The sequence below is a fragment of the Thermomyces dupontii genome, assembly GCF_041956625.1.
Source record: "Thermomyces dupontii strain NRRL 2155 unplaced genomic scaffold VTN31scaffold_2, whole genome shotgun sequence".
NCBI classification, from domain to species: domain Eukaryota; kingdom Fungi; phylum Ascomycota; class Eurotiomycetes; order Eurotiales; family Trichocomaceae; genus Thermomyces; species Thermomyces dupontii.
The window spans coordinates 2209270-2223394 of NW_027192308.1; the positions used below are offsets into that span (position 1 = coordinate 2209270).

General features: G+C 54.1%; 7 protein-coding genes across 7 annotated transcripts; 4 read left to right on the top strand and 3 right to left on the bottom strand.

Moving 5' to 3' along the window:
• Positions 1-953: 953 nt before the first annotated feature.
• Positions 954-3153, top strand: VTN31DRAFT_3197 (uncharacterized protein; the record flags this gene model as incomplete). Its single annotated transcript, XM_069403449.1, has 5 exons — positions 954-974; positions 1026-1134; positions 1203-1304; positions 1360-3059; positions 3112-3153. 5 exons carry the CDS (start codon positions 954-956, stop codon positions 3151-3153), a joined length of 1974 nt encoding a protein of 657 aa, XP_069262630.1.
• Positions 3154-3754: 601 nt separating this feature from the next.
• VTN31DRAFT_3198 (uncharacterized protein) lies at positions 3755-4111 on the top strand (the record flags this gene model as incomplete). Its single annotated transcript, XM_069403450.1, has 2 exons — positions 3755-3771; positions 3856-4111. 2 exons carry the CDS (start codon positions 3755-3757, stop codon positions 4109-4111), a joined length of 273 nt encoding a protein of 90 aa, XP_069262631.1.
• Positions 4112-4342: 231 nt separating this feature from the next.
• On the top strand, positions 4343-5248 carry VTN31DRAFT_3199 (uncharacterized protein; the record flags this gene model as incomplete). The annotated part of the gene is made up of 1 exon (XM_069403451.1): positions 4343-5248. The coding sequence occupies one exon, from the start codon at positions 4343-4345 to the stop codon at positions 5246-5248; it is 906 nt and encodes a 301-aa protein (XP_069262632.1).
• A 528-nt stretch (positions 5249-5776) lies between these two features.
• On the top strand, positions 5777-6705 carry VTN31DRAFT_3200 (uncharacterized protein; the record flags this gene model as incomplete). Its single annotated transcript, XM_069403454.1, has 5 exons — positions 5777-5779; positions 6098-6251; positions 6323-6463; positions 6531-6623; positions 6677-6705. 5 exons carry the CDS (start codon positions 5777-5779, stop codon positions 6703-6705), a joined length of 420 nt encoding a protein of 139 aa, XP_069262633.1.
• Positions 6706-6896: 191 nt separating this feature from the next.
• VTN31DRAFT_3201 (uncharacterized protein) lies at positions 6897-7535 on the bottom strand (the record flags this gene model as incomplete). The annotated part of the gene is made up of 1 exon (XM_069403455.1): positions 6897-7535. The coding sequence occupies one exon, from the start codon at positions 7533-7535 to the stop codon at positions 6897-6899; it is 639 nt and encodes a 212-aa protein (XP_069262634.1).
• Positions 7536-7822: 287 nt separating this feature from the next.
• On the bottom strand, positions 7823-10105 carry VTN31DRAFT_3202 (uncharacterized protein; the record flags this gene model as incomplete). The annotated part of the gene is made up of 3 exons (XM_069403456.1): positions 7823-8015; positions 8080-8729; positions 8789-10105. 3 exons carry the CDS (start codon positions 10103-10105, stop codon positions 7823-7825), a joined length of 2160 nt encoding a protein of 719 aa, XP_069262635.1.
• Positions 10106-10647: 542 nt separating this feature from the next.
• VTN31DRAFT_3203 (uncharacterized protein) lies at positions 10648-12082 on the bottom strand (the record flags this gene model as incomplete). Its single annotated transcript, XM_069403457.1, has 2 exons — positions 10648-11783; positions 11845-12082. The coding sequence occupies 2 exons, from the start codon at positions 12080-12082 to the stop codon at positions 10648-10650; spliced, it is 1374 nt and encodes a 457-aa protein (XP_069262636.1).
• Positions 12083-14125: the final 2043 nt, after the last annotated feature.

Genomic DNA, 14125 nt, shown 5'->3' on the forward strand with positions numbered 1-14125 from the left:
CTCCTTAGCCCTTGCCGAGCTGACGCGCACTCCTGCCAATGCCAGCTCGATACCGACATGGAACCAGCACCAGAGGCTCTCTTCCGCATTTGTTGATTTCAAAGCAGGCATCAGTGACGGTGATCTCGTGCAAAAAAACAATCAAGTCCACCTTCCTAGCAAGGCATCTCGAGGTCAGCTATCACTCACAATTTCTGAAGCCCCAGCACATGTCTAGGGGCAATGGCCTAGTTGGTTAGGCCTGTGACTTCCGAGTTGCAAGGGTGGCTGATCTCCCCAGCCGCGGAACCCTGTTGCGCCGATGATGACATGGGGAGTTAAAGGCCAGGTCAAACTTGAGGGAGATTCAAGAAGGCACCTTTAACTCTTTTACTTTTTGCTCCGAATAAGTTTTCTGTACCGTCATTGCTATCAATGGATTCGTTGAGCTCTTCCAAGTACTCTTATTTGTATTGCAGGCCTGTTAGATCTCACAATTGATGAAAACAGCGGCGGTTGAGTGATGCTTCATGAGTCACCACTGTCCGATCGAGATGTAGGAATGCATCGTCAATACATTGTGGCTGATGTGTGGCTGATTTCATAATCCGGAGGTTCGAATCATGGAATCGACTTTTTTTTTTCTTTCTTCGGTGCAGGAACCCAGGCGTGCCTCGAGCTTTGAAGGCTCAGATGTGCACTCTGGAATCAATCAACTGGCACAACTGGATTCAGCCTTGAACTCTGAAAGCTTCGTCTATCTTATCCGCACGTGACTAGCCTAGGTAGCCAAGATGAACCAAAAAAGGAAAGGATCGATACACTTTTCTGCCTGAGGCCACAAACACGGACGAAAACACACACCGCCTCGTGAAAATTGCCGGTTGGAGACATCCCGCCTTTGCATAAAATTTCAAAATTTCTAGCAACAACTCATCCTACCCTTGAGCCTGAGTCTCCAAGCCGTCGTCACCATGAAGACGACGTGGAAGGATGTAAGTGTTGCTTTCGCTTCAATGCGTGGAGAAACTAACCCGGGTTTGTAGATTCCTCCTGTGCCGACGAGCCAGGAATTCATCGACATTGTCCTCAGTCGCACCCAGCGACAACTACCGACCCAGATTCGTCCAGGGTTCAAGATTTCTCGCATTCGAGGTATGGATGAAAATGGACCGCGTGCCATGGTATACTTTGAGAAAGCCGACTAACATCGGCTGAATCAGCCTTCTATACAAGAAAGGTCAAATACACCCAAGAAACGTTCTGCGAGAAATTCCAGGCAATTCTCGATGGGTTCCCACGGCTCCAGGATATCCATCCTTTCCGTAAGCTGCTCCCTACGTCGATGCTTGCCGCACGTGTTTGTTGACCGAGCTTCAGACCGGGATTTAATGAATACGCTGTATGATGCCGACCATTTCCGAATTGCGCTTGGTCAAATCTCCACTGCGAAACACCTGGTGGAATCCGTCTCTCGCGACTATGTGAGACTTATCAAGTATGGCCAGTCGTTGTACCAGTGCAAGCAGCTCAAGCGTGCAGCGCTAGGCCGAATGGCCACCATCTGCAAGCGCCTCAAGGACCCATTGCTGTATCTAGAGCAAGTTCGGCAGCATCTGGGCCGTCTGCCGTCGATCGATCCCAATACCCGCACGCTGCTCATCTGTGGCTACCCCAACGTGGGCAAGTCTAGCTTCCTGCGGAGTGTCACGCGGGCGGATGTCGAGGTCCAGCCGTATGCGTTCACGACTAAGAGCCTGTATGTGGGTCACTTTGACTACAAGTACCTGCGGTTTCAGGCCATCGACACGCCCGGTATCTTGGACCATCCTCTGGAGGAGATGAACACGATCGAGATGCAGTCCATCACGGCCATTGCGCACTTGCGGTCGGCGATCCTGTATTTTATGGACGTCTCCGAGCAGTGTGGGTACTCGGTGGCGGATCAAGTCAAGCTGTTCCACAGCATCAAGCCGCTGTTTGCGAACAAGATTGTGTTTTTGGTCATCAACAAGATTGACATCAAGCGGCCGGAAGATTTGGATCCGGAGACGCAGGAGATGATTTCGTCGATCCTGAAGCAGGGCAACGTGGAGATGCTGCAGTTGTCGTGCGCGACGACCGAGGGCGTGACACAGGTGAAGAATACGGCGTGTGATCGGTTGATCGCGGAGCGCGTGGCGCAAAAGTTGAAGACAGGCACCAACAACAGCGGGGCGACTCCAACGGGCCGCTTGGGTGAGATACTGGCCCGGATCCATGTGGCGCAGCCGATCAACGGCGTCCGCGAGCCGTACATCCCGGAGGCGGCCAAGAACCACAAGAAATATGACAAGGACGACCCGAACCGGCCGAAGCTTGAGCGGGACCTCGAGGCGGAGAATGGTGGGCCAGGCGTGTATAACATCGACCTGCGCAAGAACTACCTGTTGGCCAACGACGAGTGGAAGTACGACAAGATGCCTGAAATCTTCAACGGCAAGAACGTCTATGACTTCGTGGATCCGGACATTGAAGCCAAGCTGGCCGCGCTGGAGGAGGAGGAAGAGAAACTGGAGGCAGAAGGGTTCTACGACTCGGACGACAGCGTGGAAGACGCGGAGGACGCGGAGATCCGGATGAAGGCGGAGCTGATCCGCGAGAAGCGGGCGCTCATGCGCAACGAGGCGCGGCTGCGCAAGTCGCTCAAGAACCGAGCACTCATTCCGCGCAGCGCAAAGGCCAAGAAGCTGTCCGAGATGCAGAGGGCTCTGGACGAAGCGGGCTACGACGCGGACGCCGTGGCCGCTCACGCTCAGGACCCGCCAGCCCGCGGCCGGACGCTCACTCGCGACACCGACAACAACGATCCCGACGCCATGGACATCGACTCGACATCGAATCCGCGCGAAGCCATTGCGCGAGCCAAGAGTCGCGCGCGCAGCCAGGCAGCCACAAACCGGCTCACGGACGGCGTGCCAGACGCGACGGCACGGACCAAGGCGGAACGGTTGCAGAAGCTGGCGCAGAAGAAGATGAACCGCATGGCGCGGCAGGGCGAGGCGGACCGTCATCAGACAGCCGCATTGCCCAAGCATCTGGTAAGTTTAGTTCGATTGGCCGATGATCGGAAACATGTACTAATGAGGGCAGTTCTCGGGCAAGCGTGGCATTGGCAAGACGCAGCGGCGGTGATTTCATATCATACAATGGTCAATTTCTTGTCTGTTTATATAAGGCGTTCAGGGTCGGATGGTTGTGATGACAGTTACTCCATAGTCTGGAATGATAAAAGGATAATGATTGTATGCTGGTCATTGAATGATTCTTCTATTCAAAACAGTCATTCTACGCTGACAATCCTGTTTCCAGCGTAAGAACTTTGATGCGATTGAAGTTACGCCGTACTGGTACAACTCTGCCTGCTTCGTAAATCTTGCCAGACTTGGATACTCCGCAGCTTGATGGGTCAATCACCTGGAGGTCCCTAGGTACCTAGTAGTATGTTTAGATCTGGTTTGATTTGCCATGGGAATTTGCGTTGCCTGGGAAGTATTATTTTGAACCTACAAACTGGAAGTTTATTACTTTTTCCGCAAGTTATCGACTATCTTGCATGACATTTCATGCTGTTCATTCAGGGGTTAGCCACTTTAATCGCAATGGGGGCCTCCATCAAGCGGTCCGCCTTCGACACAACGCGCTCCCAGCGGGTTCGACCAATGTACGATGATTTGATCAGTGTTCTCCCTCTCGGATTTGTCACTCAAGTGGTGGAGTATCTGGACCCAACATAATGTCCGAAGCCAGAGGGTATGAGTTTCATGAATTACTAGGACCCATTTTCCCACACGTCGATAAGTAATGTCTCAGAACTCTGACAGAGAGATGGCTTAGGTCTCGAAGCCGATGGCGCGCGCCATTCTCGGCTGAGACAGTCATTCAACGTCCTTTGCGCCGAACACTTGTATTCCTGGGTCTGGAGGGTAAAACAGTCGCGGCCAAGGATGCGACGACGTATTTCCGATGGCATCATGGCCTGCAGCATGGCTCGGCCGGTCAAAAAGCTCTTTCACCCTTGGCCGGAGTCCGTATCAGGTGTCGACCACATGGCTTACCATTCTCGACGGTTGTGCCAGCGTATTACCTATAGAACCCAGGAAATTACTACTTACGGCGTTCAGGTGTTGGATCTTGGAACGGGGGAAACTCAGCTTTGGACCGTCGACGATGAAGCCACTGGTGAAATTCAGGACTTCTATCTGTCTGATAGGTATGTCATGTTGCTAAGCATGGGTAGGTAAGTATAAACCCATTCCTTTCATTGCTGTTCGCTTGGGGTTGGCGTCGTCTAAGAGAAGCGCTGCAGGTGACAGCATGGGATATGCACACTGATGCGAAACAAACAACTGAGATCCCTTTTTGGCCTACGGGGGTCCGTGTCGAGAAGACTAGAGTGGTCATGTTCAACTCGAGTACGATCTGGAGTTCACATTCCTTCATCTCTGTTTGGGATTTGAGCTCGAATCAAGTCCATGAAATAGGCAGCCTCCGCAGGGTGTGGTTGTGGCACATGGAAGTAGATAGGAACGAGCTCGTGACATTCGAGATCAACTGGCGCAAGCGTCCGCTGAAGGTGCAGCAGACCAAGGGGACGTTGACCGGCCGGCGTCTAGACAGGAAGCATTTCCATCTATCGCTGCCGGATCGAATACAGTTCCCGCTACCAAGATTGTTCTCCGACCAGAGCACCTTTGGCCACAAGACAGTATCCCGGCTGTCTTCCGGGGAGTGCCCTGAGTTCGCGATGATGGACCTGATGAACGACTACACCACCGACAAGTTGGACCTCCGATGGATCGACCGCCCCATGCCCTTGAAAACAGAATATTTTGATGATCTTTCTCGGACTCTCACGCCTTACATTTCCTACCATTGGAACTGCAGACGCAACCGGCTCGATATCTGCAACGCCGCCACCGGCACTACAACAATGCACCCGTATCAGTTAGATAGACGAGAGGTCTATACTCACAAGGTGGCGCGAAGTTACAGCCGTCGACCGAAACATCCACCGGGGTCCCCCGCTTTGTTCGCCTTGTATGTAGTTAGCTGCTTCAATCGACACGAGCATTTGGTTAGCCACGATGGCATTCAGATCTGGTACTTTGATCCGAAACTCGAACCCCCCCGAGCTTTCGCATGGAGAGGATTTCGAGCCAATAATGGAGGAAGGTCTTTGAATCTACGAGATGACTTAATGATTCAAGACCACTTGACTGTGAACTGAATGAACCCGGTGCATGGAGACTCCCATCTTTCCTGGGTCACTTTCCATTAAGTATTAGCACTCTATGAGCATTAACGTAGCATACTTTGAGCAGAAAGAGCCTGTTGTTCAGCCAAGATCCAACTCACGTTTCGGAGAACAGACTTCTAGCGAGATTACGAGTTCTCTGTACTTCGTACTCGTCGATGCACTCGTTTTTCAGTTGGTATTTAAGCATCTGCGTTTCCTCCAGAAGCCAGTCCTTTGCCGCGCAAACAGAATTACGTGACTCTGTTATGGCACCAGCCGTTACCACGACAACACGGCGAGTCAAGCTTGGGCCAGCAAAAAATGCCTCGGCGGTGAGAGACTCGTCAGGCCGGCTGACTCTTGTGTTGACTCAGATATTGCCCTTTTGACTTTTGTTGAATTCCTCTGCTCGAGAGACGAATCCTCGCCACGTTAGAAGTTTTTTAAACAGACATTTGAGGGATCTGATCAGTATTGAGAGCGACCAACCAGGAAGGAACTCAGGGGCCGCCATCAACCATGGTAAGAGCGAAATTCCAGTTATCCTATTTGTCCATGACGATTGCACGAACGGAAAAAGACACATGATTGCACCAGCAAGGAAGGAACGACAACAAAAACGGCACGCAGGTTTCAATTTCCATCATTATTTCAGCCAACCAGCGCCGTGATTCTCGTCCTTGCTGCGTTCCTTCCTTTTCTATTCATTCCTCGTTCTTTCCCCTTGCCAACAAATAAACAACAAAGCGATTACTTTCGTCTTTTTCCATCCACCCGAAATCAAAGAATTCTGTATCATATCGAAGGAAAGGGAAAAGAAAAATGTCTGACTCCGACCAGAACTCGACAAACTACAAGGAAGCCTTCTCCCTGTTCGATAAGCGCGGCAACGGCCGCGTCCCGCTCGAGTCCCTCGGTGACCTGTTGCGAGCGTGTGGCCAGAACCCGACCCTGGCCGAGATCAGCGAGTTGGAGAAACAATTGGGGGGAGACTGTATGTCTTCCCTTTCTGCGAAAAGAAAGAGAGAGAGAGAGAGGAAGATCTGAGCTGACTGGGATCTACAGTTGATTTCGATTCGTTCACCAAAATCCTGAATCGCCCCGGAGGGTTCCGCGACCCCGGGGACCCGGAGGAGTATTGCCGCGGGTTCCAGGTTTTCGATAAGGATATGACGGGGTATATTGGCGTTGGGCAACTCCGCTATAGTATGGCTCCTTTATCTTGGATGGATGTGTGATGGTGGGAGAGTGATGGTCTAACGGGAAAATTTAGTCCTGACGAATCTCGGCGAGAAAATGACGGATGAAGAGGTTGATGAGTTGCTCAAGGCCGTGGATACGAGTTCGGGGGAGATCAACTATACGGGTGAGTTCTTCCCCTTTTCCATTTGCTGGCGACAAGTGCTGACAGACAGTCAGAACTGGTCCGCACGATTCTCGCGAATTGATTCAACGATACCCCTTGAATAGTAACCATATGATGATGTGACGATTGAACGGACGTTCGTTGTCGGTTTACTTTAGGTTTTTTTTTTTCTTGCTTTTCACCTGTGGATATGGTTCGCATTGTATGCTACACGGTTTCATCATCATCATCATCATAAAACTTTTATAGTCAATCGTATTGCCATCATCGTCCTCATGACTTCACTTCCAAATCCAACCATTTCCCCCACGTCTGATCTCGATCCCGTTCATCCTGCTGCCCCAACTCCTCCGTCCGAACCAACGCTCCCGGCAAAACATACAACACATCCTCCTCCACCTCACCTTTCCCCTTGTGATCAAGAAAATACCCCATCACAACCCTACACCGCCCACACCGCAGACAACTCCTCCGCTCGAACCCATCCTCCCGACGCACCACCACGGGCACTTTATCGCGCACGCATGAAGAGAGAAGAATCGAGTAAGAGTCTTGGCTTCCACCCGCGTCTACCTCTCCTTCACCTCCCCCTTCCTCATCATCATCGATAGTAGTAGTAGTCGTCGTAGTAGTCCTCGTCGTAGATTTTAATGGCACGATGATGGCTTCGTCGAGACCCGGGGAGCGGCGGCGGGGGAGGGCTATGTCTTGGGGTTGTTGTTGGGTTTGAATGGTGGAAGGGATGGTGTGCGTGCTGGCGAGGAGGAGTTGGTTGCAGTAAGGGCAGTGATAGGTGTGGATGGGTTTGCGGCGGTGGCGGGTGTCGGGTTCTTCTGGTTCTTGCTCTTCTGCCTGTTCAGGTGGTTGTTGTTGTCGTTGTTGGTCGGGTGGGTTCGGTTGTTCCTGGGTCATTTTTTTTTTTTCGTTGTGCTAGCACAGTTCGGAGATGCAACTAAAGGTAACAAAGTAGTATCACGGGGGAGATTTGAATTTTTGTGGTGGTGTTTAAGAGAGTTGATGTTTTTTTTTTTGATGCGAAGTCGTTGAGACCGTCATATACTTAAGAGTACTTCCGTACTGATCTTGGCGACAGAAATACAGTTATAACTACCTTATCAGGCAACAATCACGGTCAATTGTTGACCTCGTTTCGAGTTGAGCATACTCTACGTCACTAATAGCTGAAGTGTGAATGATGATCACGCCAGCCCCAACTCCTCGTAAAATGCATCCGTCTTGGGCTCGCGGCCTAGGAACTCGGTCAACGTCTTCATCTCCTCCTGGCTGCCGCCCTTCTCCAGCACGGTGCGCCGGTACCGGCGGCCCTCGGCGGCGTTCATCGGGTCGGCCTTGAAAATGGTGTAGAACATGTCTGTGGAGTAGACTTGCGAGCTATGAAACCGTTCAGCACCATGCTCCCCACGAAAGGGGAAGGGAGAAAATGGGGAAGAAGTACCTTAGGTATCCGTAATAGCCCGCATCATAGCCACCCATCAAATGTCCAAAGGTCGCCTGACCATGGCCCCATTCATACCCCTCGCCGAGCTCCTCAGGCCCCATGATCTGCGAGATCTCACGACGCAGGGCGTTGTACGTACGCGAGACGTTCATCGCCTCGATCTCCTCGTGTGTCTTCGGCTCATGCACCGTCATGTCGAAGATGCCAAAGTGCAGCTGCCGCAGGTTGAACAGGGCCGCGTTGACGTGTTTTGTGCGGATCAACGCGGCGATCAAGTCGTCGGGCATGCGCTCCGGGGGCAATTCCCCTTTCTTGTCGGGGTCCTGGGATTCCTCCCATGCAGCTCGGTACTCTGGCGACAAAGTCGACCAGTGCCGGCTCAGTGACTTGAGCTGGGACGGTGTCCAGCACCAGTTCTCGAGCATCTGGCTCGGCGCCTCGACAAAGTCGCGCACTGTATTGGTCCCGTGGAACCGCGCGTAGGTCGTCTTGGCCACCAGGTCGTGAATGCCGTGGCCAAGTTCATGGAACAGCGTCACCACCTCGTCGTGCTTGAGCAAACTGGGCTTCTTGGGCGTCGGCTTGGAGAAGTTGCACACCAGCGCCGTCGCGGGGTAGCGGCGGCTGCCGTCGGGATTGGCAAAGCCCTGTTCCTGTTAGACAAAAAAAAAAAAAAGGAAATACGAAGAGGGAGGGACGGACGTACCGGCTGCAGGTTAAAGTTGGCCGCGTGGCCATACTTGCCCTCGCGTGGATGCAGGTCCAGATACAGATAGCCCACGAAACCACCGCCCTGGCCCTCATCGTCCCACACGCTAAACACCTGCACCTCCTCGTGCCAGACGATATCGTCGCCTTTGCCCGTTGGCGAGATCGCGTCGCGGTCCGCCCCGGTGATCTGGACAAACTGCAGGCCGAACAGATACTCAAAGATCTCCAGCATGCCACGGATCGTCGTCTGCAGCGGGAAGTACTCGGCAATCTTCTGCTGGTCCAGCGAGTACTCCTTCTCCAGCATCAGGCGGTCGTAGAAGCGGTGGTCCCAGAGATAGTAGTTGCCGTCAAACGACTCGCCGCGGGCCTCGACGTCCGCCTTCTTCAGCTGCTTCAGGTGCTCAATCTCCTTGAGCCCGCCGTCCTTCAAGCGCGAGCGCAGATCTCCAAGGAACTTGTCCACCGTCTCTGGCGTCTTGGCCATCTTGTCCTCGATGCGGAACGCCGCGTGGTTGGGGTACCCCAGCAGGCGCGCGGCCTCGTCCCGCAGCACAATGGCCTCCTTGAACAGCGGCACGTTCTGGTTGCACTTGTTCTCGTTGGCAATGGCCAGCTTCTTGCGCGTCTCGCTGTTCTTGGCGTATTTCAGCGCCGGGAACAGATCCGGGTACTTGAACGTCAGGCGCAGCTTGCCCTCGTTCTCACCCTCGCCCTTTTGCAGCCCGGAGAGCACATCCTCGGGCACGCCGTCCAGCTCCTCCGGCGTGAACCACAGCCCGCCATTCTCTTCGTTCAGGTTCTTCTGGAACTCAATGCTGAGTTGGCTCAGCCGCTTCTTGATCTCCTTGAACCGGTCCCGTTTCGGACCCGCCGGCAAACCCAACCCGTTGCGGATGTAGTCCTTGTGCTCCTTCTCCAGCAGCCGGCGCGACTCCGGGTCCAAGGGCTCATTCTTTTTCAGCGCCGCATCCACCAGCAGGTACAAATCCTCCCGCATCGCCGTCTCGATGGCGAAGTCGTCCAGCAGCTTCTCCGCCTCGCTGGACGCATCCCGCAGCTTCTGGTCGGTCGACACCGCCTGGTAGAACGCCAGGATGTGCGCCTCCAGCGCCATGGCGTTCTCATCCTGCGCCAGCGGCAGCAGCGTGTTGGCGAAGGTCGCGTCCGCAGGCTTCACGCTGCTTGCCACGCGGTCCTGCACATTGCGGGACGTCTCGATCAGCCGCTTCGTGTCCGCAATGATCGAGTCCGGCGTGGCAGTAAAGAGGGGTGGCGCCTGTGGCGGCTTTTTGAACTGCTCGGGCGCCATGGTCGAGGTGGTCACGCTGCGAAGTTGTTGATTGATGCTTGGATATGCTGCTATTCGAGCGGGACGGAAATGATTCACCAGTGCGGTGAGTCGAAGGGAAATCGAGGACAACCGCAGCGGAGCCAGGGTGACAGCGAGGAGGAGAATCAACAGAAAGGCGAGAAAGGATGACGAACGGAGGCGGGACACGAGGGACACGATTGCGGGGGAGGATGCAGAGATGCAGCTAGTATGCGGGTGACCTGGACTGGAGGACAAGAGCGGAGTCTAAAAGAGCCGATGGGAGCCGAAGCACAACTCAAGAAAGTGAATACAGAATAGACTGATTTTTTGTACTGGATGCTTTACGGAGTAGAATGTCCAAGAGGAAAAAGTGGTGAATTTTTCAAACTCAACATGGGTTATTGAACACCATCTAATTAGTATAACCTCCCAAACCCAAACTCCATTGCAAGACCCATGAAAAAATCGCCCAGTAAACATACGAAAGCTTGAACAATACGAGTACACAACAACAGAATCATTTCATCACCGTCATCATCTCAAGCAGCACCCGCGGCCGGGATCGGCTCCGGCACTTTCGTCACCTGCTCGCCAGCACGCACGATGCGCTGCCCGTTCCCATCACGAACATAGTCCACATCCTTGTTCTCCTTCTGCGCGCGCTTCCAGATCTCCACCTCGCAGCCGCCGCGGATGACGCCCACGCGCATCGTCGACAGCAGATTGTGCGCTGCGTTCGAGTGGTTGTAGACGCCGCCGTTGAACATGGCGGTGGCGTCCTTGCCGATGCCCGACTGGATCATCGCCTTGCCGCCGGGGTGGTCCTTGATGAAGTCCGTCACGTCATGCACCACGCCGGCGACCGCGATCAGGCCCCGGCCGTTCTTCGCCTGCTCGACGTAGTCGTCCCACTCCATCACGGGCAGCTGGTCCAGCGGGATGCCCCAGTCGAGCTTGGCCCGCCGCTGGTCCAGCTTCTTCTGCAGCTGCTGCACGCGGCCCTTCTCGATCTCGTTCTGGCGGAACTTCTTCAGATCGTACGCCAGACCCACCTGCTTCAGCAGCCAGATGGTCCACTTGGTGGGATCGTACTGGTACCACTCAATGGCGTTGCGGTAATCCGACGGGAACTCATGATGGAAGTTGTGGTAGCCCTCGCCCAGCGTCACCAGAGCAGTGAAGACGTGGTCACGCGGCGAGTTGCGGTCATCAAACGGCTGGTCGCCCAGCCAGTGGGCCAGCGAGTTGACGCAGAAGGTCGCCTGCTGCACAAAGAACACCCGCAGAATGCCCGCGTAGACGAATCCGCCCTTCCAGTCGCCCCAGCCGAGACCGGCCACCACGGTCGGGACAATCAGCGCCATCGTCACCACGCACTTGAGATAGTTGCGGTGCTGCCAGACCACGACCGGATCCTCGTTCAGATCGGTGATGTCCGTGCGGCCCTTGCGCTTGGGATTCTGCTTCATGACCATCCAGCCAATATGCGAGTACAACAGACCCTTGCGGACCGAGTAGGGGTCCTTGTCGGTGTCGGTGTAGCGGTGGTGCACCCGGTGGTCACGCGCCCACCAGCGAATCGAACCCTCGACGGCACCCGCACCGGCGGCGGCCCAGATGATCCGCAGCGGCAGCGTGGCAGAATACGAACGGTGCGCCCATAGTCGATGATAGCCTGTTCCACACGATCAGTCTTCCTATTCGCATCGTTCTCTTGTCACAGAGACAAAACATACCTGCTGTGATGCCCAGGCCGGTGAAATAGTAATACGCCACTGCCCACACGGCGGTCTTGAACTGCAGCGGCACCCAGAGGGATGCAATCAAGCCGATCATGGGCACGATGATGATGAGGGTGACGTTCAGCCAGTCGACATGCTTGTACCAATTCCGCCATGTCATCTCAGTCTCGGTGATGTGCACCTTCTTGGGGTCTGCCGGCCGCGGCCGGGTGTCAGCGGAGGGGGCCGACATGGTTGCTTCTCTGGTGGTTGGAGAGAGGAGGAAGAGGAAGGCCAGCGGTACACTCCGATTTAAGTACGGAATTTGCCTTCAGAAGAAGAAGCAAAAACAAAAAAAAAAGTTCACACCGCGGGGAAGCGTTGATAGACTGATATGCAGGGGTTCCACCGGCGTCACTGACGTTGGGGAAACCTAAGAATGCTGGTGGGAAACTTCACATTCACACTGTGCGGCTCATCGGGCCATTGAACTCGCTGTTCTCCCGAAAATCCACGTCCAGCAGCCCGGATTCAACCATTGAGGAAGTCGAGATGCCGAGGATGTGCTCGTCAACGCCCGTCTCACCGTTCTCTGCAAGCCCAAGGCCGCGATCAGGTCCTTCGGCGTGGTGAATTTTTTGTTGCTGTTTTGGGCACATCTTCCCCAACGCTTTCGTCATTCCAAGGCGGTGAGTCCTGTTCGACCTTCTGATTGGTGGCCTGGAACCTCCGGGCCGGAATTGCTTCTCCACAAACAGACCACTCACAGGCCGTTCCTGGCGGTTGCTTTGTCATTGAATCTCTCCAGATTAGGAAAGAGTTTTCGTAAAGACTCAACCGGGGACAGCCTCTTCGCCATGTTTCTGCCGTTCTTCTTCAAACGCCTCACGCTGAAGATCACCCGATGCTGCCAGATTTCGGGGATTCCCTGCTCCGAATCAGATGCTCATTGCTGGGTTGCAATTGCGCTTGTTACCATGACGTCTGCGATCCCAACATTTGCCGGCCCCAACGATTTGGCCGCGAATTCCTTCCATCCGAGTCACGTGATGTCGTGAACAGCTCGCGTGTCACGTGACAAGCTTCCCATTGTTGACTTGATTCACACGTGTTTCGACGTTTGCGCATTCTTTCCGTCGTTGATGACGTCATCAACATTGACCTGGGAGTCAAAGCTTGGTGTCTATACAGTAGCTCATCACCTTTGATAATTCAATAATTGACGGGTTCTATGCGCACTCTACATTCGACTACCTGATCGAAGCTACGACTGAAGTTGGGTTGCATCCGGATATGTCTACCTATTCAATGCAGCTTGACGTCGTGATGAGAACTATCAAGTTGGCTTTTCACCTTTCTGTACAAAGCTTCTGCGGCATCCAAAGCAGCCGAAGACCTTGCAACGCTTAGCCGCTCCAATATTCAGATCTCCCCTAGGACCATTGTTTTGCAAAACCCACCATGGACGCGAACAGTCATGGTGTCGACAATGCCGCAGTTGAGCCAGGGTTTCTTTCAACACCGTCTGGAAGCTCATCTTACCAAGTACCCGACAGATCGGCAGCATGCTTAGCGGAAACAGCGTCTTGACGAGTAACGACCACTGCTGTCGGGCAAGGAAACAGAGTGTCTGGGCCTAGGTTGTCCCCCCCCAGCTGGACTCCTCAACAACCAACTTACCTCTAGATTGCTCTTCAACTCTCCATCATTCAGATCATTATCGCCTATGTAGCCGCCTTCTCACAAGCGTCGACCACGTCCCCGTATCCTCTCCACTCAAGGCTCCTATCAATGCCAATAGACCGCGAGGCACTTGATCCCGCGTCTTTCAGTAGTCCAGCATGACGGAGATATCTGCGAGGCAAGATGGAAGAGTCGTGTCCTTCACTTGGCCTCTATCAGCATGTTGCTGCAAGCATTTATTGATTACTACTGAACGCCTGGCCTGGACATAGCAGTTTTCCCGAATTACTGACGCCGCTCGAACCATCCTCGGCGGCGCGAGCCCGGTCGTGGTGGTAATGGCAACGGGGGTGGTGAGAAGAGCCTTTTGTTCATGCTGCCAGCGCGCCACCGGAAGCTGTAAGGTCGTGGTCGTTCCTCTGATGGCCTGCGTAGCGTTGCGCCGCAGGGAAGTTTGCCTCGAGGCCGGCGTTGTGTCGATAGATTGGGACAGGAAAAGTCCCATCCTCACCATCAATGCGTCGCTGAGTCCATCAAGTGGCGCAAAGGTTTGGCCTCGGGGAGCAGGAGCTGGTATTGTTTCGTTCTCGGACGGCTCGATCCACGTCCCATA